The 24,553-nt window shown below is 28.0% G+C and overlaps 1 protein-coding gene across 1 annotated transcript in view; it reads left to right on the forward strand.

Annotated features, from left to right (window-relative positions):
• The window catches only part of LOC133324995 (basement membrane-specific heparan sulfate proteoglycan core protein), a gene marked incomplete at its 5' end in the record, with an annotated part of 74,578 nt that overhangs the window by 6,397 nt on the left and 43,628 nt on the right, over nt 1-24,553 (forward strand). Inside the window, 11 exons of the mRNA XM_061533827.1 lie at nt 3,444-3,583; nt 3,774-3,867; nt 7,338-7,511; nt 7,835-7,981; nt 8,197-8,332; nt 12,322-12,434; nt 12,605-12,715; nt 14,740-14,913; nt 15,386-15,655; nt 20,546-20,785; nt 23,777-23,848. Coding sequence (XP_061389811.1) covers nt 3,444-3,583; nt 3,774-3,867; nt 7,338-7,511; nt 7,835-7,981; nt 8,197-8,332; nt 12,322-12,434; nt 12,605-12,715; nt 14,740-14,913; nt 15,386-15,655; nt 20,546-20,785; nt 23,777-23,848 — 1,671 coding nt within the window. The remainder of the gene's footprint in view (nt 1-3,443; nt 3,584-3,773; nt 3,868-7,337; nt 7,512-7,834; nt 7,982-8,196; nt 8,333-12,321; nt 12,435-12,604; nt 12,716-14,739; nt 14,914-15,385; nt 15,656-20,545; nt 20,786-23,776; nt 23,849-24,553) is intronic.

Below are 24,553 nucleotides of genomic sequence, written 5' to 3' on the forward strand. Positions count from 1 at the left end.
CTAATCAATTTTGTCTAATCTGTTTTCTTTCTGGTGATGGTAAATAATTGGCTTTATGTAGCAATTGGCATAAAAATATGTAGTTTTGTGTGTATTCTCAAATTTGGAATTTAATTTTTTTATTAATCGAAACAATTCCCTTTGATTTCTTAACTTTTCTTCTTCTTTCCCACCCCGAAACAAAAACAAAAAACCACAAAATTTCTTCAAAAATCAAATCAAAACGAAAACTATTTTTTGTGGGTTTGGTGTACAACTCAACTAACCTAAAAATAATACTACACTACACTGTAAAAAATTTTGTACAAAAAAATTAAATTTTTTTGTTCAAAATTCCAATTGGATTATGGTCGAAAAAAAATTTCAAAATGAATGGTGTGAAACAACAACAACAACAAATTGGCGAACCTACCCCTCTGCATGTTTTATCATTTTATTTTATATTAACAACAACAACAACAAAAACTCATAAACCTAACCTCCAACACCCCCTCGAAAAAATAAAATTGGAATTGCATGCGGTTTAACACAACAAAAACAAAAATCGAACCACTCACAGATCTGGAAGATATGAAAAAAGATATTTTCGATGATGATGAAATTATCCGCGAATATGCACCACATCACAAAAGACCCACACAAGCCCCACCACAAACGCATTACCAAACACCTCAACGCGGTGGTGCTGCTGCTGGCACTGGCGGCCTACACGAATTGGATATGCACGATTATTATTATCAAAAGGCCAATGATCACAATCCATGCTCTGCCTCACAATTCCGTTGCGGCAATAATGTTTGCATTCCGCTAAAATTACGTTGTGATGGTTTCTATCACTGCAATGATCTGACCGATGAAACGGGTTGTGATGAAGATCTTGAGTTAGAATATAATAGGCCAGTAACGCATAGACCACCACCGGCAAATATTGTACACACAACAAAGGCCCCAACGACAACAGCCACACGCCGTAATACAACAGCGGCCTCCTATTGGACAACGCAACGAACAACATCGACAACGATACAAACAACACCGACGACTACACCAGCACCGAGTAGGTGGTCTTTAATGTTCATGTTCTCCCTCTCAGTCGCTCTCATTATTATTCAAGGAGGCAAAATAATCAAAACAATCAGCATTCAATCATCCAACATAGTTATCATAGTCTCACAGTTCATAATCTCTTTGATTTCAATTCATTTTTCTTTCACTCTCTCTCTCACACACACATAATTTGCCTAGTGGTAAAATTATTACATGGCTCTGCTCTCTAGGTTTTCTCAGGAGCTCTCTTTATCACAGTTAAATTCAACAACTGTGCATCCCCCCACATTTGTCCATATGAATAATAAAGGTTCTCTCTTTTAGGGAATACAATTTGTTTTCTTAATTTGCCCCTATGGCAAACATAATACGAGACTCTCTCCTTTACTTCCTTCTCAAACGCTCTCTTTATCACAGTTAATCGCAATGCCTCAGAAAATACTGATCATGCTCCCACACATTTGCACATATGAATAATAACAGTTCTCTCTCCCTCTATCTCTCTCTTTGTTTGTTTACTCCTCCCGTGTGGTGAACATGTCACAAGTCTGTCTCATTGTTTACTTTGTAAGGCAGCTGTAAACAAATCACAAGACTCTCATTGTTTACTTTGTAAGGCAGTTTGTGCATGCACAAGCAACAGTGATAAGGCGCGCATACACACGCACACACACATGCACAAGCAACAGTGCTAATAGCATTCTTCCCACACGGAGTAAGGGGTTGTAAGGTTGTTGTGCATGCACAAGCAACAGTGATAAGGCGCTCACACACATTTAATTTCAATGTCGCAGAAACACATTTGCCCATATGAGTAATAACAGTTCTCTCTCTCTCTTTATTTGTTTACTTCCCCACGTGTGGTAAACAAATCACAAGACTCTGCTCGGCCTCATTGTTTACTTTGTAAGGCAGTTGTGCATGCACAAGCAACAGTGATAAGGCGCGTGCACACACACGCACACACACTAGTATTATCTATTCATTTCTTGTTCTTTTGATATGCTCTGCCTCTTCATTATGCCCAGAGAGCATATCATTCTCCCCAAACTGAGTACATGTACGCATGCTGTTTAGGCACAAACAACAATGTACACAGCCACACACACAGGACTACTACGTAACCCTTTGTTGTTGCATACAGCCAAACAACCATATTCTGTTTGTTTTGTTATGCTCTGGCTCTTCTTATACACAAAGGCACAACAACGAGGCGTAGGCAAGCGCGCGCACACACACACAGTCCTATTAACTACTGTTCTGTTGTCGTTTCCACAACCGAGGAGTCTACGATCCGAAACGACACGAGTCATACTCGGCCAACGACTGTCACCTAAGGCCATTGTGTGAAAGCAATAGGACTGCTAAAACAACAACAACAATTGTTTTGTGTTTGCCTTACGCCTTTCCCTTCCACACTCTGTCGTTTGTTGTGCTTGGCTGTGCTCAGAGACTGAAGAGTAATCATGGCCGCCATATACAAAGGGCATAATGAAAAACAACAGAGAGACAAAGCCCTCTACTTCCTATTTATTATCTCTCTCTTTGTCAGCAACTTTGTTTGCAAGCATGATCGTTCACCAAATAACAAAGAGTTTGCCTACAACACCCCGAATGAACTAGAATTTCCATGAGACATTTTTAAATCATTTCCTTGCAATAAAAATTCACAAAATTCTCCAGAGTTGCCACCTCTTTTAAAAATCACAAACAAACATAATTATTAATCACCTAATTAATCCAACACATATAAACATTTAACACATTATTAACAAATCCAATCACAATGAAACAAAAAACAAAACACCCCACCAACAACAAAGTTATGAAATGTTAAAAATTTAAAGAAAAAAAACACGCCTATGAATTTTTTACAGTGTACCTCCTTTTTGTGTTCAATATGTGGTCCTTATAGCTGTAAAATCAAAATGTCATAATTATTTATGTGTGACAATGTCTGTATTATTTTAAACTAATTTAAAAACAAATATTTTACTATCGATACTATCTGTATCGAAAATATTTTTTTATCGATTTAAAAAAAAGTTTACACCTTGTCTTTGTTAAACATTTCATAACTTTGTGTTCAAATTTAATTCGAAAACAAAAAAAAAAAACATTTCAAAATTTCATTAAACACATTGCATTTTATTATTACTATTATTTATATATATTTATTTTAATTATTTTATTTTTACATATAAACATACCAAAAAATTGCATCCCTTTTCTGCATCACAAACAAATAACTTCTCACTTTCTTTATGATGAATGCAAAACAAAAAAACTATCGAATCAATCACGATCATGTTTACAAATTCAAAATTTTCTTGGAATTTCATCACTGCTGCCACTGAAAAACAAAAAAAAAATTCGCAAAAACTTCGTAACTTCAGCGAAAAAATCCTGTTTACCCAACGAATTTATGTGCGAAAATGGCGAATGTTTGGCTTTGGAAGCCGTCTGCGATGGTGTTGGTGATTGCCGGCGTCACGATGATGAAAGCTATGGGCTGTGTCATTGTGATTATGATAAGGTAAGTTGTTGTTGTTGTTTACATCTTGCAGCTCTCAATCACTCACTCTCTCGCGAGAGAGGGAGAGTGAGATATGTAGAGCAAGTGAGATGTAAGAGTAACATCATCATCCATCGATTTTTGATTTGTTGAGAGCAAGAGAATTATAACGGAAACAAAATTAACCAAAAACAATAACAACAATTTATAGTTCAAATGTAAACGAGGCGGTGGTTGTTTGCCAAAGACACAGGTCTGTGATGGCCGGGCTCAGTGTAGAGATGGCAGTGATGAAATTAATTGTCGTAAGTATGAGTAAAATTTTTGCAACAAAATTTTATTTTTTTATTTTATTTTTAATAATCATTTAAATATGAAAAAAATTGCATGTCTTGTAGTAATTTATTTTAAAATATTTTTTTTAAATACTTTTTTTAATGCATGTGGTAGTTAAATTAGCATGTTAATTTTTATAGTTGAAAAAAAATTTTTTTTTTTTTTTTGCATGTAGCATGGATTTTTTCATTAGACAATTCGTAACTAATTTAAATTTTTTAATTAACATCAAGAAAATAGCTTTTAGATTTTTTTTTTTTCTTAAAAAATAATTTTAGAGTAAAAAATTTTTTTAAAAAATTTTTTTAGTTATAAACAATATAATTTATATTTTTATTTATGTAGTTAATAATTTTTTTATATATTTTATTTATGTTTTATTATTTTTTATTTTTATATATAAAAAATATTTTTATATATATTGTTTATAAAAAAATTAAATTTTTTATTTTATTATTTTTTAGTTAATTATTTTTTTAAATTATTTTTTTTTATTAAAAATATTAAATTTTTTATTTTATTATTTTTTAGTTAATTATTTTTTTTTAATTATTTTTATAATTTTTGTAGTTATATTTATTTTTATAATTTTTACCCCCTTCCATATTCCCTTAATTTTACAAAAAAAAACAACAACAAAATAAAAACCTTCAAATACGGGTTTTAATTAAAAAAAATAATAATACTGAGTTGACACAACTTCGGCCCCCCACGATCAAACAAAATCTTCCACCGTTCGAAAATTTACGTACAATGTTTTTTTTTCTCTCATTTTCTGTCATTTGTCATCGAAAAAAATCATCAACCAACGACATGTTATCGAAAAATCAACCATTTTTATCGATCGATTTTATCGATTATTATTTCTTTTTATTAGCATGATTTCATTCCGTTCATTTCTTATGCATGCATTTATGTTATTCGTATATGGTCTTGTTTTGAAAAAAAAAATTGTTATCGATAATTTTTTTTTTCATAAAAAATTGTTATCGATAATTTTTTTTTCATAAAAAATTTTTATCGATATTTTTTTTGTCAGAGAAAATATGGTCTTTATTAAAAAAATTGTATCGATAATTTTTTCCCAAAAAAAATAACTATGATTCTTTTTCACAAAAAAATGTTATCGATAATTTTTTTTCGGAAAAAAATTGTCGTTTTTTCATAGAAAATGTAACTATCGATAATTTTTCTTTTCATAAAAAAATAATCGATATTTTTTGTCGCAAAATATATAGTCTTGTTTAAAAAAACTGTTATCGATAATTTTTTCCAAAAAAAATTACTATAATTTGTTTCCACAAAAAAAAATTATCGATAATTTTTTGCGGAAAAACATTTTATCGGTAATTTTTTTTTTCTCGGAAAAAATTTGTCGTTTTTTCATAAAAAATGTACCTATCGATAATTTTTCTTTTCATAAAAAAATAATCGATATTTTTTGTCGGGAAAAATAAGGTCTTGTTTAAAAAAATTGTTATCGATAATTTTTGCCAAAAATAAAATAACTTAATTTGTTTCCACAAAAAAAAATTTTATCGATAATTCTTTTTTAATTTTTTTTCGGAAATTTTTTTTTTTTGCTTTTTCATACAAAAATTTATCGAAAAAATATGGTCTTGTTTTAAAAAAAAATTGTTATCGATATTTTTTCCAAAAAAATAACTATATTTTTTCCACAAGAAAATGTTATCGATAATCTTGTTTTTTGTGCTATTAATTATTTTTCATATTGAAAATACTGTTATCGATAATTTTTTCCATAGAAAAAAAATTATCGATAATTTTTTGATCGGAACAAAATATGGTCTTGTTTAAAAAATTGTTATCGATAAAATTTTCCAAAAAAAAAAAACTATAATTTGTTTCCACACAAAAATTTTATCGATAATTCTTTTTATTTTTTTTTTTGTCGGAAAAAAATTCTCTTTTTCATACAGAAATTTATCAGAAAAAAATTTGGTCTTGTTTAAAAAAATTTTGTTATCGATATTTTTTTCCAAAAAAAAAAACTATTTTTTGCACAAGAAAATGTTATCGATAATTTTTTTATCGGAAAAAAATTGTCGATGATATTTTGTGCTATCAATTATTTTTCATATTTAAAATACTGTTATCGATAATTTTTTTCCATAGAAACAAAAATTATCGATAATTTTTTTAACGGAACAAAATTTTATCGAGAAAAAAATTATCGTTGAAATTTGTGTTGCGAATTATTTTTGCTATTGAAAATATTGTTATCGAACATTTTCTAATTTTTATCGATAAAATTTTCTATCGCAAAATTCACTTATCGATTTTATTCCAATTTAATATTAGTTTTTATTTATTTTTGCTACTGAAAAAAAATTGTATCGATAAATTTTTTTTCGATAATTTTTTTATCGGAACAAAAAATTATGGATAATTTTTTATTGGAAAAAATTTATCGATTATATTTTTTGCAATGAATTATTTTTGCCATTGAAAATATTGTTGTCGATAAAATTTTCTAATTTTGATCGATAACATTTTCTATCGAAAATTCAATTATCTATTTTTTTTAATTTTTTTAACGAGACCATTACTTATTAAAAATTATGTTAAAATTTTATCGATATTTTTTCATAAAAAATTTTTTTTATCGATAATTTTTTTTATCGGAAAAAAAATTATGGATAATTTTTATCGGAAAAAATTTGTCGATTATATTTTTTACTATAAATTATTTTTGCCATTGAAAATATTGTTATCGATACAATTTTTTATCGAAAAATCAGTTATCGATAATTTTTTTCGATATTTTTTTATCGGAAAAAAAATTATGGATAATTTTTTTTATCGGAAAAAGATTATTGATAATATTTTTTTAATACAAAATTATTTTTGCCTTTGAAAATATTGTTATCGATAAAACTTTTTTATTGAATTTTTTTTATTGTTATCGATACAATTTTTTATCGAAAAATCAGTTATCGATAATTTTTTTATCGAAAAAAAATGTGATTAATTTTTTTTATCGGAAAAAAATATTGATGATATTTTTTACTACAAAATTATTTTTGCCATTGAAAAAATTGTTATCGATAAAATTTTTTATCGAAAATTCAGTTATCGATTTTTTTTTAATTTTTATTTAAAACAAGACCTGTATTTATTTTATTTTCTTTTATTCGTATTCTTTTTATTTCACTCTTCTTTGTTTCATATTCTATGTCTATCTGTTTTCTTATTTTTTTTTTTCAAAAAAAAAAATTCAAAAAAAATCATTTTTCTAATCATTTTCTTTTTTCTTTAAATTTTGTCATACCTCTCTTTTATTTTCATGGCCCATTTTGATCAAAATTACATTTCGACTATCATCTGACATAAAAAACTCTCATCTATTCATCATGCCACACACCCACTCGACAACAACAACAAAAACAAACATTTTTTTCCAAAACTTCATCAAAAGATTTCACGGCTAATTTTAATAAGACCCGCAATTTGGCCGACTGCCTCAGTTATCAGTTTCAATGCGCCGATGGCATTTGCATAGCCGATTATAAGCTGTGCAATGGCATAACCGATTGCCTGGACGGTTCGGATGAAATAAATTGTCCCATCAATTACGATGACACGAATTATGGTAAAGCAACAACAAACAAAGAAATTTACTCTCTCTCTCTCTCCCATTTAGAATAGAGTTTAACAGCAATTCCCCTCTTAGAGAGTAGTTGAAGAAAGCACCATTATTAACATGGCATACTTTTAGGGGCTAGTTTTCATTTGTTTGATATTTATTTATTTCTAATTAGAATTTTAATTGAATGATTTTTTTTTAATTTTTTCTCTCTTACATATCAAAATAAAAACATCATCTACATATGCATCATTTCAACATACACACATATATACAAACATCATCTATATTCACCCACACACACCCACCCATCCGCATGAACGCCTCAGACTTTGAACCCGACGATTCACTCAGCGAATGTGATCTCTACGAATTCGAATGTGACTATTCACGTTGTATACCAATCGAAAAGAAATGTGACGGCTATCCCGATTGTGATGATGAAACCGATGAAATCGATTGTCCACCATTTACAGGTAGGGGTCATTGCCTCCAAAAAAAAGGATCCTCTCCCCCAAAAAAGGATCCTCAACAGAAAAATATTTCCTTCGAACTTCCAACTAACATTTCATGTTCGTCTTGAAATATTCCTCTTCTTAACCCACGAATTTTGTGTTTTTCATGTTTCCCCCCGTTTGCCCCACACCCGACACATTTTCTGTCATCTTGTTTTGTTCTGTTTCCCCCCCAGATAATTGTCACGACAATGAATTTGAGTGTGATAATAATTATTGTATTTTACGTGGCCAACTCTGTAATGGCATACCGAATTGCAATGATGGTACGGACGAAAAGAATTGTACATTCTGTCGGGAGGGTGCTTATCTGTAAGACATTTTTTTTAAACACATTTTTTTCATTTTCATTATTTTATTTTTTTTAATGGAATTTGCCTTAAAAAATATTAAGTAAAACAAAACTATATAACTTTTAAGAAAAAAATAATAAAACAAAATTATAAAAATTAAAATAAAATATTTTTTATATAAAAAAAATTTTAACATAAAAAATATTTTTTATATAAAAAAATTTTAATATAAAAAATATTTTTTATATAAAAAAATTAATAAAAAAAATATTTTTTATAAAAAAAAAATTTTAATATAAAAAAAAATTTTTATATAAAAAAATTCTTTAATTAAAAAAAATAATAAAAAAATATTTTTTATATAAAAAAAAATTTATTATATAAAAATATTTTATATATAAACAAATTTTTAATATAAAAAAAACATTTTTTTTATATAAAAAAATTGTAATAAAAAAAATATTTTATTATATAAAAAAAATTTTTAATAGAAACAAATATTTTTTTATATAAAAAAAATTTTTTATATAAAAAAAATATTTTTAAAAATATATATAAAAAAAATATTTTTTTTTATATAAAAAAATATTTGTTTTGAAATAAAAAAATATTTTTTTTATATAAAAAAATTTTAATATAATAGCCAAAAAAAATTTTTTTTTATATAAAAAAATTTTTTATAATTTTTTATATAAAAAAATATTTTTTATATAAAAAAATAAAAAAATATTTTTTTATATAAAAAAAAATTTTAATCTAAAAAAATATATTTTTTTTGAAATAAAAAAATATTTGATTTGAAATAAAAAAATATTTTTTTTTTAAATAAAAATAATATTTTTTAATAAAAATAAAATATTAAGTTAAAAAAAAAAACTTTTTTATAGCCAAAAATATATTTTTTTGTCAAAAAGTATATTTTTTATTTAAAAAAATATTTTTTTATTTAAAAAAATATTTTTTTTATTTAAAAAAAAATATTTTCTTATTAATTTTTTTTTTAATTAAAAAAAAAATATTCTTTCTTAACAAAAATGTTTTCTATGAAAAAGAAATTTTTAAAAAAATTTAAAAAAAATACTAAAAAAAACTTACTTTTTAAATTTGAAACAATATTTTACATTAAAAAAATATTTTTTTATAGGAAAAATTAATTTTTTTTAAAAATAATTTTTTATAGCAAAAAAAGTTTTTTATCAAAAAATATTTTTTTTATAGCAAAAAAAGTTTTTTATAAAAAAATATTTTTTTTAGCAAACAAATGGTTAATTCAAAAACTAAAAAAATAAAAAAATATTTTTTTATATAAAAAAAATTTTTAATCTAAAAAAAAATATTTTTTTTTGAAATAAAAAAATATTTGATTTGAAATAAAAAAATATTTTCTTTTTTAAATAAAAATAATATTTTTTAATAAAAATAAAAATTAAGTTAAAAAAAAAAAACTTTTTTATAGCCAAAAAATATTTTTTTTGTCAAAAATTTCTTAACAAAAATGTTTTCTATGAAAAATAAATTTTTAAAAAAATTTAAAAAAAAATACTAAAAAAAAACTTACTTTTTAAATTTGAAACAATATTTTACATTAAAAAAAATATTTTTTTATAGGAAAAAATTAATTTTTTTAAAAAATAATTTTTTATAGCAAAAAAAGTTTTTTATCAAAAAATATTTTTTTTTATAGCAAAAAAAGTTTTTTATCCAAAAATAATTTTTTATAGAAAAAAAAAGTTTTTTATAAAAAAATATTTTTTTTAGCAAACAAATGGTTAATTAAAAAAAAAAAATTATTCAAAAAAAATAATTTTTTTAATTCAAATTTCTATGAAACATAAATTTTGTACATATTTTTTATAAAAAAAAATACTAAAAAACCAAAAATACTTGCCTTTTAAAATTATATTTAAAAAAATAATTTTTTATAGGGAAAAAATAATTTTTTTCAAAAAATAATTTTTTATAACAAAAAAAAATTTTTTATTAAAAACTATTTTTTTATCGAAAAATAATTTTTATAGCAAAAAAAAAGTTTGTTATCAAAAAATAATTTTTTATAGGAAAAAAAGTTTTTTTAAAAAAAATAATTTTTTATAGCAAAAAAAAGTTTTTTATAAAAAAATAATTTTTTATAGCAAAAAAAAATTATCAAAAAATAATTTTTTATAGCAAAAAATATTTTTTTGCTCAAAAGATAATTTTTTATAGCAAAAAAAAAGTTTTTTATAAAAAAATAATGTTTTATAGCAAAAAAAAATTTTTTATCAGAAAATAATTTTTTATAGGAAAAAAAGTTTTTTATCAACAAATAATTTTTTATAGCAAAAAAAAAGTTTTTTATAAAAAAATAATTTTTTATATCAAAAAAAAAAATATCAAAAAATAATTTTTTATATCAAAAAAAAAAATTATCAAAAAATAATTTTTTATAGCAAAAAATATTTTTTTTTCTCAAAAAATAATTTTTTATAGCAAAAAAAAATAATTTTTTATAGCAAAAAAAATTTTTTTATCAGAAAATAATTTTTTATAGGAAAAAAAAGTTTTTTATCAAAAAATAATTTTTTATAGCAAAAAAGTTTTTTATCAAAAAATAATTTTTTATAGCAAAAAAACGTTTTTTATCAAAAAATAATTTTTTATAGCAAAAAAAGTTTTTTATCAAAAATTTTTTTTTCGAAAAAATTAAATTTTGAAAAATTATTATTATTATTATTTTTTGTTTTTTTTATGAACAAATTAATTCTTGAAAAAAAAATTATTTTTTTCTTAAAAAAATATTTTTGTAAATTTTTATACCCCTCAACCCACTTTGGTACAGGGTATTATGTCTTTGTGCATATGTTTGTAACAGGCACAAGGAAACGGGATAGACACATGGTTCCTTTTGAGAACATGCATAGAATCACTTTCGGAGTCGATTTATGCATGTATGTCCGTCTGTCCGTCCTTCCGTCTGTCTGCCCGTCTGTAGATGTTTAATTGTAAACAATGTACAGATCGCATTTATGATCCGATTTGGATGAAATTTGGCATACATGACTTATTTGGCCCAAGAACAAACCCTATTGTGAATTGGTGAAAATCGGTTCATATTTAGATATAGCTCCCATATATATTTTCGTCCGATATAGCCACCAAAGTCCCTATATGTTCTTCGATTTTCACAAAATTTGGCATAGCGTACTTAATAAGGTCCAGAATGATGTGTGTTAAGTTTCGAGAATATCGATTCAGATTTAGATAGCTCCCATATATATTTTTTTCCGATTTTATGTAAATGGTGCACCATAGTCCCTATATATCTTTCGATTTACACGAAATTTGGCATAGAGTACTGAATTAGGTTCAGAATGATGTGTGCTAAGTTTTGTGAAAATCGGTTTAGATTTAGATATAGCTCCCATATATAGTTTTGTCCGATTTTATGTAAATGGTCCACCAGTTTTTTTTTATGAAAAAAATATATATTTTTGATAACAATTTTTTTTTTTTTTTTGAGAAAAAATAATAAAATACTTTTTTTAATAAAATTTAAAAATTCAAAAAAAAATTCAAGGCAAATTCCATTAAACTTTATAATTTCATTTATCTTCCTGATTTTTTTTATTTATTTTTCATTCATTCATTAATTTTTTTCATTTTTCTACTTTCAAAACAAAACATTCATTGAACCCACCAATCAAACGAAAACAACATCGACACACAACAACAACAACATCATCATGATCATCATCAACCAAAAAAAAAAACATGCAACAACAACAACATTTGAAAAATGCTGCACCCAAACACCTACAACCTCATGCACCTACACACACACACACCCATATGCAATCACCAACACATGTATATACATATCACCCAAACAATCACCAATAATCATATAAATTTTGTTGCATACTTTTTGGGGTTAAAATTAAATATAAACAAAATATTGAAAAAAAAATTATTTATTATCGAATGCCTGCCCCGCACCCCTTTAATTTTTGAAAAAAAAATCGAAAAAAGTTGCACCACCGGTGAATGTATTTTAGCCAATATGCACTGTAATGGCCATAACGATTGTGCCGATGGTAGTGATGAGCACAATTGTGGTAAGTTTTTGGTAGAAGCTTTTGAGCGTTTTTTTTTTTCTAGTTCCAAAAAATATTTAGTTTTTAGTATGGGAGTTTTAAAAATGGGATTCTAATTTTTTTTAGGATTTTTTTTTTAATTTTTTTTAAATTTTTTTTAGCATTTTTTTTTTTAATTTTTTGTTTAAATGTCAAATTTGCCTTCCATTTTCATTTAGACCCCTGCCCAATTGGCTATATTAAATGCAATAATACCTGTGCCAATTCGAATATTAATTGTGATGGCCACATTGATTGTGAGGATGGTATCGATGAACGGAATTGTCCCGGTAATGGTCAAAAATAACAAAACAAAAATAATTTCCCCATCCCACCATAATCCTCAAAAAAAATTTGTATATTCTTTACAAAAAAATATTATTCTTAAACCAGTAAGGAAAGTAGTAAAGTCGGACTGGGCCCATATATATTTTCGTCCGATTTAAGGTAAATGGTGTACCAAAGTCCCTAACTATCCTTCGATTTTCACGAAATTTGGCACAGAGTACTAAATTAAACCTAGAATGATGTGTGTTAAATTTCGTTCAGATTTAGATATAGCTCCCATATATATTTTCGTCCGATTTAAGGTAAATGGTGCACCAAAGACCCTATATATCCTTCGATTTGCACAAAATTTGGCATAGCGTAATGAATTAGGTCTAGAACGATGTGTGCGAAGTTTCGTGAAAATCTGTTCAGATTTAGATATAGCTCCCATATATATTTTCGCCCGATTTAAGGTAAATGGTGTACCAAAGTCCCTATATATCCTTCGATTTGCACGAAATTTGGCAAAGCGTACTAAATGGAGTCTATAATGATGTGTGCTAAGTTTCGTGAAAATCGGTTCCGATTTACATATAGCTCCCATATATATTTTCGTCCGATTTTAGGTAAATAGTGCACCAAAGTCTCTAAATATCCTCGATTTGCACGAAATTTGGCACAGCGTTCTGAATTAGGTCTAGAACGATGTGTGTTAAATTTCGTGAAAATCGGTTAAGATTTAGCTATAGCTCCCATATACATTTTCGTCCGATTTAAAATAAATCGTGCACAAAAGTCCCTAAATATCCTTCGATTTGCACGAAATTTGGCACAGGGTTCTGAATTAAGCCTAGAATGGTATATGCTAAGTTTCGTGAAAATCGGTTCAGATTTAGATATAGCTCCCATATATATTTTCGTCCGATTTAAGGTAAATGGTGCACCAAAGTCCCTATATATCCTTCGATTTGCACGAAATTTGGCACAGCGTTCTGAATTAAGTCTAGAACGATGTGTGTTAAATTTCGTGAAAATCGGTTCAGATTTAGATATAGCTCCCATATATATTTTCGTCCGATTTTAGGTAAATAGTGCACCAAAGTCCCTAAATATCCTTCGATTTGCACGAAATTTGGCATAGCGTAATGAATTAGGTCTAGAACGATGTGTGTTAAATTTCGTGAAAATCGGTTCAGATTTAGATATAGCTCCCATATATATTTTCGTCCGATTTAAGGTAAATGGTGCACCAAAGTCCCTAAATATCCTTCGATTTGCACGAAATTTGGTACAGCGTATTCAATTAAGCCTAGAACGATGTGTATTAAATTTCGTGAAAATCGGTTCAGATTTAGCTATAGCTCCCATATATTTTTTCGACCGATTTTAGGAAAATAGTGCACCAAAGTCCCTATATATCCTTCGATTTGCACGAAATTTGCCATAGAGTACTGAATCAGGTCCCGAATGAAGTGTGCCAAGTTTCGTGAAAATCGGTTCAGTTTTAGATGTAGCTCCCATATATAATTTCGTCCGATTTTAGGTAAACGGGACACCAAAGTCCATATATTTCCTTCGATTGGCACGAAATTCGGCACAGCGTACTTATTTGAGCCTAGAAAGATGTGTGCTAAATTTCGTGAAAATCGGTTAGGACTTAGTCGGCCCCGTCCGACATTACTACTTTCTTTACTGATTTTCTTTAATTTTTTTATTAATAAAAATTTCAATCCAATTAAATAAAAAAAAAAAAATTCGAAAAAAAAAATCCGAACTCCAGGCCTCAAATTTCTTACCCACCCGATACTCCATACCTCCCTCTTGCCATATATATTATCTCTACTTCTCTTATTTAAATTTTTCTTATTTGTATTAATTTTTTTATTATAATTTTCTTTTCACCCACATACATACACACACACACCACACACCCAAAATGTTGTCACCTCCATTCAAAAAAAAAAATCTTCAACTCCACCACCTTCACCACACTCGAATCACCAACCATCCATCCAAAAAAAAAAAATATTGTACACCGTGACAGAACGTGACATTAGCAATGATCTGCTCAATAATGAAATATTTCCCCATGAAACCTGTCAGCCGGATCAATTTCAATGTTCGAATTTAGAGTGTATTGAGAAAAAATATGTGTGTGATCACAGACCCGATTGTCTCGATAAATCCGATGAATCGGATGATTTGTGTAATTTTAAGGGTAACGTTTAGGAAATAAGTTTAAATTTGCCATACTCTAAGATAAGTTAGTTGATAAGTTTATAGCCAACCCAGCAAACATTTTTGTGTGTAAACAAATTTTTAACAAAAAAAAATTTCGAAATTCCAAAACTTTTTTTTCGAAAAATTTCGAAACCTAAAAACCTACTTTAAAATAAAAACCAACCTCATTCTAGCTCATTATTAATCAAAAAATTTATTTCCTCTTTTCCATGCTTCTCTTTCTACCCTATTACCTACCCTCTGCCCCCCACCCATACCCTTTGCATAACCACCCCCCTGTGTTTATGTGTCATTTATTTGTATCCCTGCCAAACATGAACAAAATCATGCTGACAAAAATGCTGTGTCATACTTTGGCCCAAACCATAATGCTTGCTTGTAAATAATGCACGCACACACACACACACTCTCAACCAACCACTCATCCCGATGAAATAAAAAACATGCAGAAACCAATGTCCTCACACCCGACGACTGTGACAGCTCACAATTCTTCTGTGACGATGATTGCCATCCCATTGCCATACGTTGTAACGGCGCCTACGATTGTGCCGATCGCACCGACGAAGAAGATTGCCCAGCCAAAGACCCCTACGATAGCGTACGCCCACCCACCTATCCCTGTCCCCAACACACCTGTCCCAATGGTAAATGTTACAGCGAAAGCGAACGTTGCGATGGCATTTCTCAGTGTGAAGACGGAACCGATGAATTGGATTGTAAGTTGAAATCAATCATGCTTCAAAGCAAAACTAAAAACCAAATCATATTTCATATTTTTTATATAACAACAACAACAACATTTTTTTCTAAATGCACATTTTAAAAAAAAAAAAATTTCAAATTTCAAAAAAAAATTTCGAAAATTATGCACTTTCATTAAAAAACCCCATTTGAACAAAATCGATGCAAAGAAAAACAAAAAAAACACCAAAATTAAATGGAAATGAAATTAGGGAAGGATTTAAATTAAAAAAAAAAATAATTAAAAAAAAAATTTTTTTCAAATAAAAAAAAAAATTTTTTCAAAAAATTTTTTTTTTTCAAAAAAAATTTTTTTTTTTCAAAAAAAAAATTTTTTTTATAAAAAAAAATTATTTTTTATAATAAAAAAAATATATATATTTTTTTTAATTTCTAAAAATATTTTTTCCCGATTTCTATTTTTATATCCACTATAAATTCGAGAGTAAGAAATATTCAGCGGGAACCCCATAAGGAATAAAAAAAAAATATTCTTGACCAGTTTTTCAACCAAAGTGCTTGAAATTTAATATGTTGGGTTCTCGTTGTGCAGCAAATCTCCTTATCAAAAATTACCAATATTGGGTCAAGTTTCAGGGTAGCACCCATATAACGTTAACCTAAATTTTCGATATTTTGAGGAGCTTGGGCGCATTTTTCAATTAAATTGGCTATAATTTGATATTTTAGGTTCTCATAAGGTTAGAAATCTTCATACCAAAAATTGCCAATATTGAGTCAAGTTTCAGGGTAGCACCCATATAACGATAACCTAAATTTTCAGTATTTTGGGGAGCTTGGACAAGTTTTTCAATCGAATTGGCTACAATTTGATATTTTTGGTTCTCATAGGGTGGCAAATCTACCTGCCAAAAATTATAATTATTGGTTCACTTTTTCGGATAGCCCCCATATAAATTTACCCTTAATTTTCGATATTTTGGGGAGCTTGGGCGCATTTTTCAATCAAATTGCCTATAATTTAATATTTTGGGTTCTCATAAGGTCAAAAATCTTCATACCAAAAATTATCCATATTGGTCAATTTTTTCGGATAGCCCCCATATAACCTTATCCTACAATTTTCGATATTTTGGGGAGCTTGGGTGCATTTTTTATTCAAATTGGCTATCATTTGATATTTTGGGTTCTCAAAAGGTCAAAAATCTTCATACCAAAAATTATCCATATCGGTCCATTTTTTACGATAGCCCCCATATAACGTTACCCCAAAATTTTCGATATTTTGGGGAGTTTGAACGCATTTTTCAATCAAATTGGCTATAATTTAGTATTTATGGATCTCATTAGGTAAAGAATCGTGTTACGAAAAATTATGAAGATTGGTCCACTTTTTAGGATAGACCCCATATAAGCATACCCTCAATTATCGGTATTTTGGGAATCTTGGACAAGTTTTTCAATCGAATTGGCTGTAATTTGATATTTTAGCTTCTCATGGGGTGGCAAATCTACCAACCAATAATTATAATTATTGGTCCAGTTTTTCGGATAGCCCCCATATAAAGTTACCCTAAATTTTCGATATTTTTGGGGAGCTTGGGTTCATTTTTCGCTCGAATTGGCCGAAATTTAGTATTTGGGGTTCTCATAAGGTCAAAAATTTTCATACCAAAAATTATCCATATTGGTCCATTTTTTAGGATAGCCCCCATATAACGTTACCCCAAAATTTTCTATATTTTGGGGAGCTTGGATTCATTTTTCAATGAAATTTGCTATAATTGGGTATTTTAACTTCTTGCGGGGTGCCAAATCTTCCTACCAAAAATTATGAAGATTGGTCGATTTTTTAGGATAGCCCCCATATAGAGGTACCCTATATTTTCGATATTTTTGGGAAGCTTGCGCTCTTTTTACAACCGAATGGATTCATAATTGATATTTTGAGTTCTCATTGAACAACCAACCTCCCTACCAAAATTTATAAAAATCTGTGTATCTTTGGGTATAGCTCCCATGTAAGGGTACCTCCCGATTTTCGGTATTTTGAGGATTTTCGATACATTTTTCAAGCGATTTGTCTCGAATTTGATATTTTGCGTTCTAATTGGGTAACCAACCTCCTAACCAAAAATTATAAAAATCGGAGGATCTTTGATTATAGTCCCCACATAAAGGTACCTCCCGATTTTCGGTATTTTGGGGATCTTGGGCAGGTTTTACAACCGAATGAGTTGTAAATTGATATTTTGGATTCTTATAGGCTGTTTGAACCTCCATACCAAAAATTACAAAAATTCGTGGATTTTTGAGTATAGACCCCATATAAGATATTTTCCGATTTTTGGTATTTTGCGGAGCTTGAGCGCATTTTTCAACCGAATTAGCTGTAATTTGATATTTCGGGTTCTCATTGGGTGGTAAAACTTCCTACCAATAATTATAAAATTCGGAGGATCCTTGGGTATAGCTCCCATGTAAGGGTACCTCCCGATTTTCGGTATTTTGAGGATTTTCGATACGTTTTTCAAGCGATTTTTCTGCAACTCGATATTTTGGGTTCTCATGGGATGTTTAATCTCCATACCAAGAAATATAAAAATTGGTGGATTTTTGAGTATAGTCCCCATATAAAATATATCCCGATTTTTGGTATTTTGCGGTGCTTGAGCGCATTTTTCAACCGAATTAGCTGTAATTTGATATTTTGGGTTCTCATTGGGTGGAAAACCGACCTATCAAAAATTATAAAAATCGGTGGTCCTTTTGGTATAGCCCCATATAATCGATTTTCCGATATGTTTTCCAAACGATTTGTCTGTAACTCGATATTTTGGGTTCTCATGGGCTGTTTAACCTCCATACCAAAATTTATAAAAATTGGTGGATTTTTGAGTATAGACCCCATATAAAATATATCCCGATTTTTGGTATTTTGCGGTGCTTGAGCTCGTTTTTCAACCGAATTAGCTGTAATTTGATATTTTGGGTTCTCATTGGGTGGTAAACCGACCTATCAAAAATTATAAAAATCGGTGGTCCTTTTGGTATAGCCCCATATAATGGTGTCTCCCGATTTTCGGTATTTTGAGGATTTTCGATATGTTTTCCAAACGATTTGTCTGTAATTCGATATTTTGGGTTCTCATGGGATGTTTAACCTCCATACCAAGAATTATAAAAATTGGTGGATTTTTGAGTATAGACCCCATATAAGATATTTTCCGATTTTTGGTATTTTGGGGAGCTTGAGCGCATTTTTCAACCGAATTAGCTGTAATTTGATATTTCGGGTTCTTATTGGGTGGTAAACCGACCTATCAAAATTTATACAAATTTGTGTATCTTTGGGTATAGCTCCCATGTAAGGGTACCTCCCGATTTTCGGTATTTTAATGATTTTCGATACGTTTTCCAAACGATTTGTCTGTAATTCGATATTTTGGGTTCTCATGGGATGTTTAACCTCCATACCAAGAATTATAAAAATTGGTGGATTTTTGAGTATAGACCCCATATAAGATATTTTCCGATTTTTTGTATTTTGCGGAGCTTGGGAAAGTTTTACAACCGAATTAGATGTAATTTGATATTTTGGGTTCTCATTGGGTGGTAAACCGACCTATCAAAAATTATAAAAATCGGTGGTCCTTTTGGTATAGCCCCATATAATGGTACCTCCCGATTTTCGGTATTTTGAGAATTTTAGATATGTTTTCCAAACGATTTGTCTGTAACTCGATATTTTGGGTTCCCACAGGCTGGTTAATCTCTATACCAAACATTATAAAAATTGGTGGATTTTTTAGTATAGTGTCCATATAAAATATATCCCGATTTTTGGTATTTTGCGGTGCTTGAGCTCGTTTTTCATCCGAATTTGATGTAATTTGATATCTCGGCTTCTCATGTGGTAACTAACCTCCCTACCAAAAATTATAAAAATCCGTAGATATTTGGGTACAGTCCCCATATAACAATACCTCCCAACTTTGGTATTTTGGAGGTGCTTGAGCATATTTTTCAACCGAAAAGGCTGTAATTTTATATTTTGGGTTCTTATTAGGTGATAAACCTTCCCATTAAAAATTATAATTATTTTTCAATATAAAAAAATCTCCCAATTTCATTTCCATTTAGAGTATATAAAATATTTTTTTTTCAATATTTTTCTTAAAAAAAAAATATTTTTTTTCTATATATATATAATATTTAACAACTTTCATTCTTCTATTAAAGCACTAACAACAATTTCTTCATTGTACCATACACTTTCTTTCAATTTTTTTCTTTTCTCTATCCTTTCAAATAACAAAAAAAAAATCACTGTGCAAACCAAAAAAAAAAAAAAAAAAACAAATTTTCAAATCTCTTTCTCATTCCATAAAAAAAAATATGATTTTTCATTTATTATAAAATATTTATTATATGTATAACAAAAAAAAAAAACAAATCACAGGCATAAACTGTAAGGACGATGAATTTTTCTGTTTCGATCATAAATATTGCATCAATGCGACTCAACACTGTGATGGATATTATGATTGTAAAGATTTTTCAGATGAACAAAATTGCATTGGTTAATATCGACAACGTTTTTTCTCTCTCTACTTTAAATATATAATCACTGTTATAGTAGTTAATTTTTATTTATATATTTTATATATGTATAAAAATTATATATTATTTTTATTTTATAGAATTTTTTTTTAATTTTAAGGCATGCTTTTTTTAGTGTTTTCAATGTCCAAGGCACAACTCTCTTTTTTCCATGTAGTCAAAAAAAAAAATCCTCTCTTTTGATCCTTAAAAAAATATTTTTTTTTTTAATTTTATTTTTTAAAAATTTTTATTAATTCCTAATTTTTTTGTAATATCCCATTTTTTTCCTGGGCAATTAGGTTGTGCTGCCGATCAATTCCGTTGCCGCAACGGTGATTGCATTCCCAGCTATTATCACTGCAATGGCCATCGTGAGTGCTTGGACAATTCGGATGAGGAAGATTGTGCCGATCCCGTGGCACCGCCCAGCCGTTGCTTGCCATCCCAATATCGTTGCGATAATGGCCAGTGCATTTCGGCCTATGCCCGCTGCAATGGTTATGTCGATTGTGCCGATAGCTCGGATGAAAGATATTGTCGTAAGTAGCTAAAATTTTTTTTATAATTTTTTAAAATTTTGAAAAATATTTTTTAAAAAAAAATTTTTTTTTAAAAATTTTTTTAAAAAAATTTTTTAAAAAAAAAAATTTTTTTCAAAAAAAATTTTTTAAAAAAAAAAATTTTTTTTGAAAAAAAAAAATTTTAAAAAAATTTTTTTAAAAAAAATTTTTTTTTCAAAAAATATTCTTTTAAAAAAATTAAAATTTGTTTATTTTTTCAAAAAAAAAATATTTATTTTCTTTCAAAAAAATATGATTTTCAAAAAAAAAATATATTTTTATACCCTTCACCACACTGAGGTACAGGGTATTATGTCTTTGTGCATATGTTTGTGAACGGGCAAAAGGAAACGAGATGGACACATCGTTCCTTTTGAGAATATGCATAGAATCACTTTCTGAGTCGATTTATGCATGTCCGTCAGTCCGTCCGTCCGTCTGTAGATGTTAAATTGTAAACAAAGTACAGGTCGCGTTTATGATCCGATTTGGATGAAATTTGGCACAAGTCACTTATTTGGCCCAAGGACGAACCCTATTGAAATTCAAGAAAATCGGTTCAGATTTAGATATAGCTCCCATATATAGTTTTGTCCGATACAGCCACCCTATATATATCTTTCGATTTGCACGAAATTTGGCACAGAGTACTGAATTAGGTTCAGAATGATGTGTGTTAAGTTTCGTGATAATCGGTTCAGATTTAAATATAGCTCCTATATATATTTTCGACCGATTTAAGGTACATTGGGCTCCAAAGTCCCTATATATCTTTCGATTTGCACGAAATTTGGCATATCGTATTGAATTAGGCCTAGCATGATGTGTGCCAAGTTTCGAGAAAATCGGTTCAGATTTAGATATAGCTCCCATATATATTTTCGACCGATTTAAGGTAAATGGGGCACCAAAGTCCCCATATATCTTTCGATTTGCACGAAATTTGGCATATCGTACTGAATTAGGCCTAGAATGATGTGTGCCAAGTTTCGAGAAAATCGGTTCAGATTTAGATATAGCTGCCATATATATTATCGTCCGATTTAAGGTAAATGGGACACCAAAGTCGCTATATATCTTTCGATATGCACGAAATTTGGCATATCGTACTGAATTAGGCCTAGAATGATGTGTGCCAAGTTTCGAGAAAATCGGTTCAGATTTAGATATAGCTCCCATATATATTTTCCTTCGATTTAAGGTACATTGGGCTCCAAAGTCCCTATATATCTTTCGATTTGCACGAAATTTTGCATAGCGTACTGAATTAGGTCCAGAATGATGTTTGTCAAGTTTCGGGAAAATCGGATCAGATTTAGATATAGCACCCATATATATTTTCGTCCGATTTAAGGTAAATGGGGCACCAAAATCCCTATATATCTTTCGATTTGCACGAAATTTGGCACAGAGTACTGAATTAGGTTCAGAATGATGTGTGCCAAGTTTCGTGAAAATCGGTTCAGATTTATATATAACACCCACATATATTTTCGTCCGATTTAAGGTAAATAGGGCACCAAAGTCCCTATATATCTTTCGATTTGGACGAAATTTGGCATAGCCTACTGAATTAGGTCCAGAATGATGTGTGTTAAGTTTCGTGAAAATCGGTTCAGATTTAAATATAGCTCCCATTTATAGTTTTGTCCGATTTAAGGTACATTGGGCTCCAAAGTCCCTATATATCTTTCGATTTGCACGAAATTTGGCATAGCGTACTGAATTAGGTCCAGAATGATGTGTGTCAAGTTTCGAGAAAATCGGATCAGATTTATTTATATAGCACCCATATATATTTTCCTCCGATTTAAGGTAAATAGGGCACCTAACAGACGTCGCCTTTTCGAAAGATACATATGTAGGTTACATATGTAGAATATCTTCAAAGTGGTGAAGGGTATCATATATAGTCGGCCCAGTCCGACTTTACTCCATTCCTCACTGGTTTTAATTACTTTTTTCCATCATCATTTTCCATCTGTGTATATGTGTGTGTGTGTGTTTGTATGTCATTGCTATGTTATGAAAAAAATTAAGGCTTTAATCTTATCGATTTCTACATGAAAGGATCGCCAAGTCAATTTAATAGCCGTGGCCCATGTGGCCCCAATATGTATCGTTGCGAAAATGGTCCATGCATTGAGGCATCGTTGCGTTGCAATGGCAATGTCGATTGTCCTCTCGATACCAGCGATGAGCTAGATTGTCCAGGCATGGATAATGAAATAGATAGTAAGTCATGTGATGGCTCAAAATTTCGATTCCTGGGTGTAGGTGTGTGTAATTTGGCACTGGAGAGTGGGTTAGACGGTGGCACACAAAAAAATAATACAAAAACTTAAAAATTCACTGGGGAAAAAATTACTTTCACCCCACCATCCCAAAATAGTGCACCAAAGAAAAAAACTAACAATTTTAGAAAAAAAAATTCTCAAAAAAAAAAAACTTTGGAAATTAAAAAAATTCAAAATTTCAAAAAAAAAATGTTAGAAAATTGCCAACAATTTTTTTTGAAAATTTCCAAAAATCTCTTCAAAAAATTGGAAATTAAAAAAAAAAATTCAAAATTTCAAAAAATGTTAGAAAATTGCCAAAAAATTTTTAGAAAATTTCCAAAAGTTCCAAAAAATTATTTTTTATAAAATTTAAAAAAAAAATCCAACAAAATATTTTCAAAAAAATTACAAAAAATTGAAAATTAAAAAAAAACAAACAAATATTTTTTTTATAAAATTTAAAAAAAAATATATTAATTTTTTTAATTAACGACTTATTAAAAAATCTTAAAAATTATTTCAGAAAATTTATTTCAAATACTTGTCACAGTTATTATTTTATTTGCACCATAATTTGTTCATAACATACCATTAATATTATTAAAAATTATTATTATTTTTTTTTTAATTTTTTATAACAAAAATTTGAATTTTTGAAATTTACCCTAATTTTTTTATTATTTTTTCACAGCCGATACCAACACCACTCCTGCTCCTCAATTGAATCTGAAGACCTATCCCGATAATCAAATCATCAAAGAAAGTAAGTATTGTATTTTTTTATTTTATAAAAAAAATTATTTTATTTTATAAAAAAATTTGTATTATTTTTTTCAAAAAAAAATTATTATTTTTTTTTTTTAAAAAAAATTTTAAAAATATATTTTTTGAAAAAATTCTTTAAAATTTTTTAAAAATTTTTTTTTTATTAAAATTAATTTTTTTATTAAAATTAATTTTTTTATTAAAATTAATTTTTTTATTAAAATTAATTTTTTTTTTATAAAAATTAATTTATATTAAAACCAATTTCTCCCTTCTCTCTTTTTACCCAATAACAAAAAATTAAAAAAAAAAAAATCTCAAATGCTTACCAAAAAAATAACAAATGGGCTATAATTAAAAAAAAATATTAATTAATTAAAAAATAATAAAAAACAGGATATATCAGGGAGGGTAAGTTCTAATGGTCATACACAATACACCCACACAAACCAATGATATATCTATACACCAACAACAATATATATATGTACATGTGTACAGCACTGCAAGCAAAAAACTATGAGCATTTGAAATTTCTTAAGAGAAAATATTTAAAATATATAAAAAATTGGTAAAAAATATATATTAAAAAATTTGTAAATATAGTAAAATATGTATACAAAAATATTTCAATATTATAAATCTATAAAAATATTCCAAAAATTAAGAAAAAAAAAATATTAGGAAATACTCTCCAAAAAAT

The sequence above is a fragment of the Musca vetustissima genome, unplaced genomic scaffold, assembly GCF_032173495.1.
Source record: "Musca vetustissima isolate MV318-11 ecotype Yass unplaced genomic scaffold, APGP_CSIRO_Mvet_v1 utg38664, whole genome shotgun sequence".
Lineage (NCBI taxonomy): Eukaryota > Metazoa > Arthropoda > Insecta > Diptera > Muscidae > Musca > Musca vetustissima.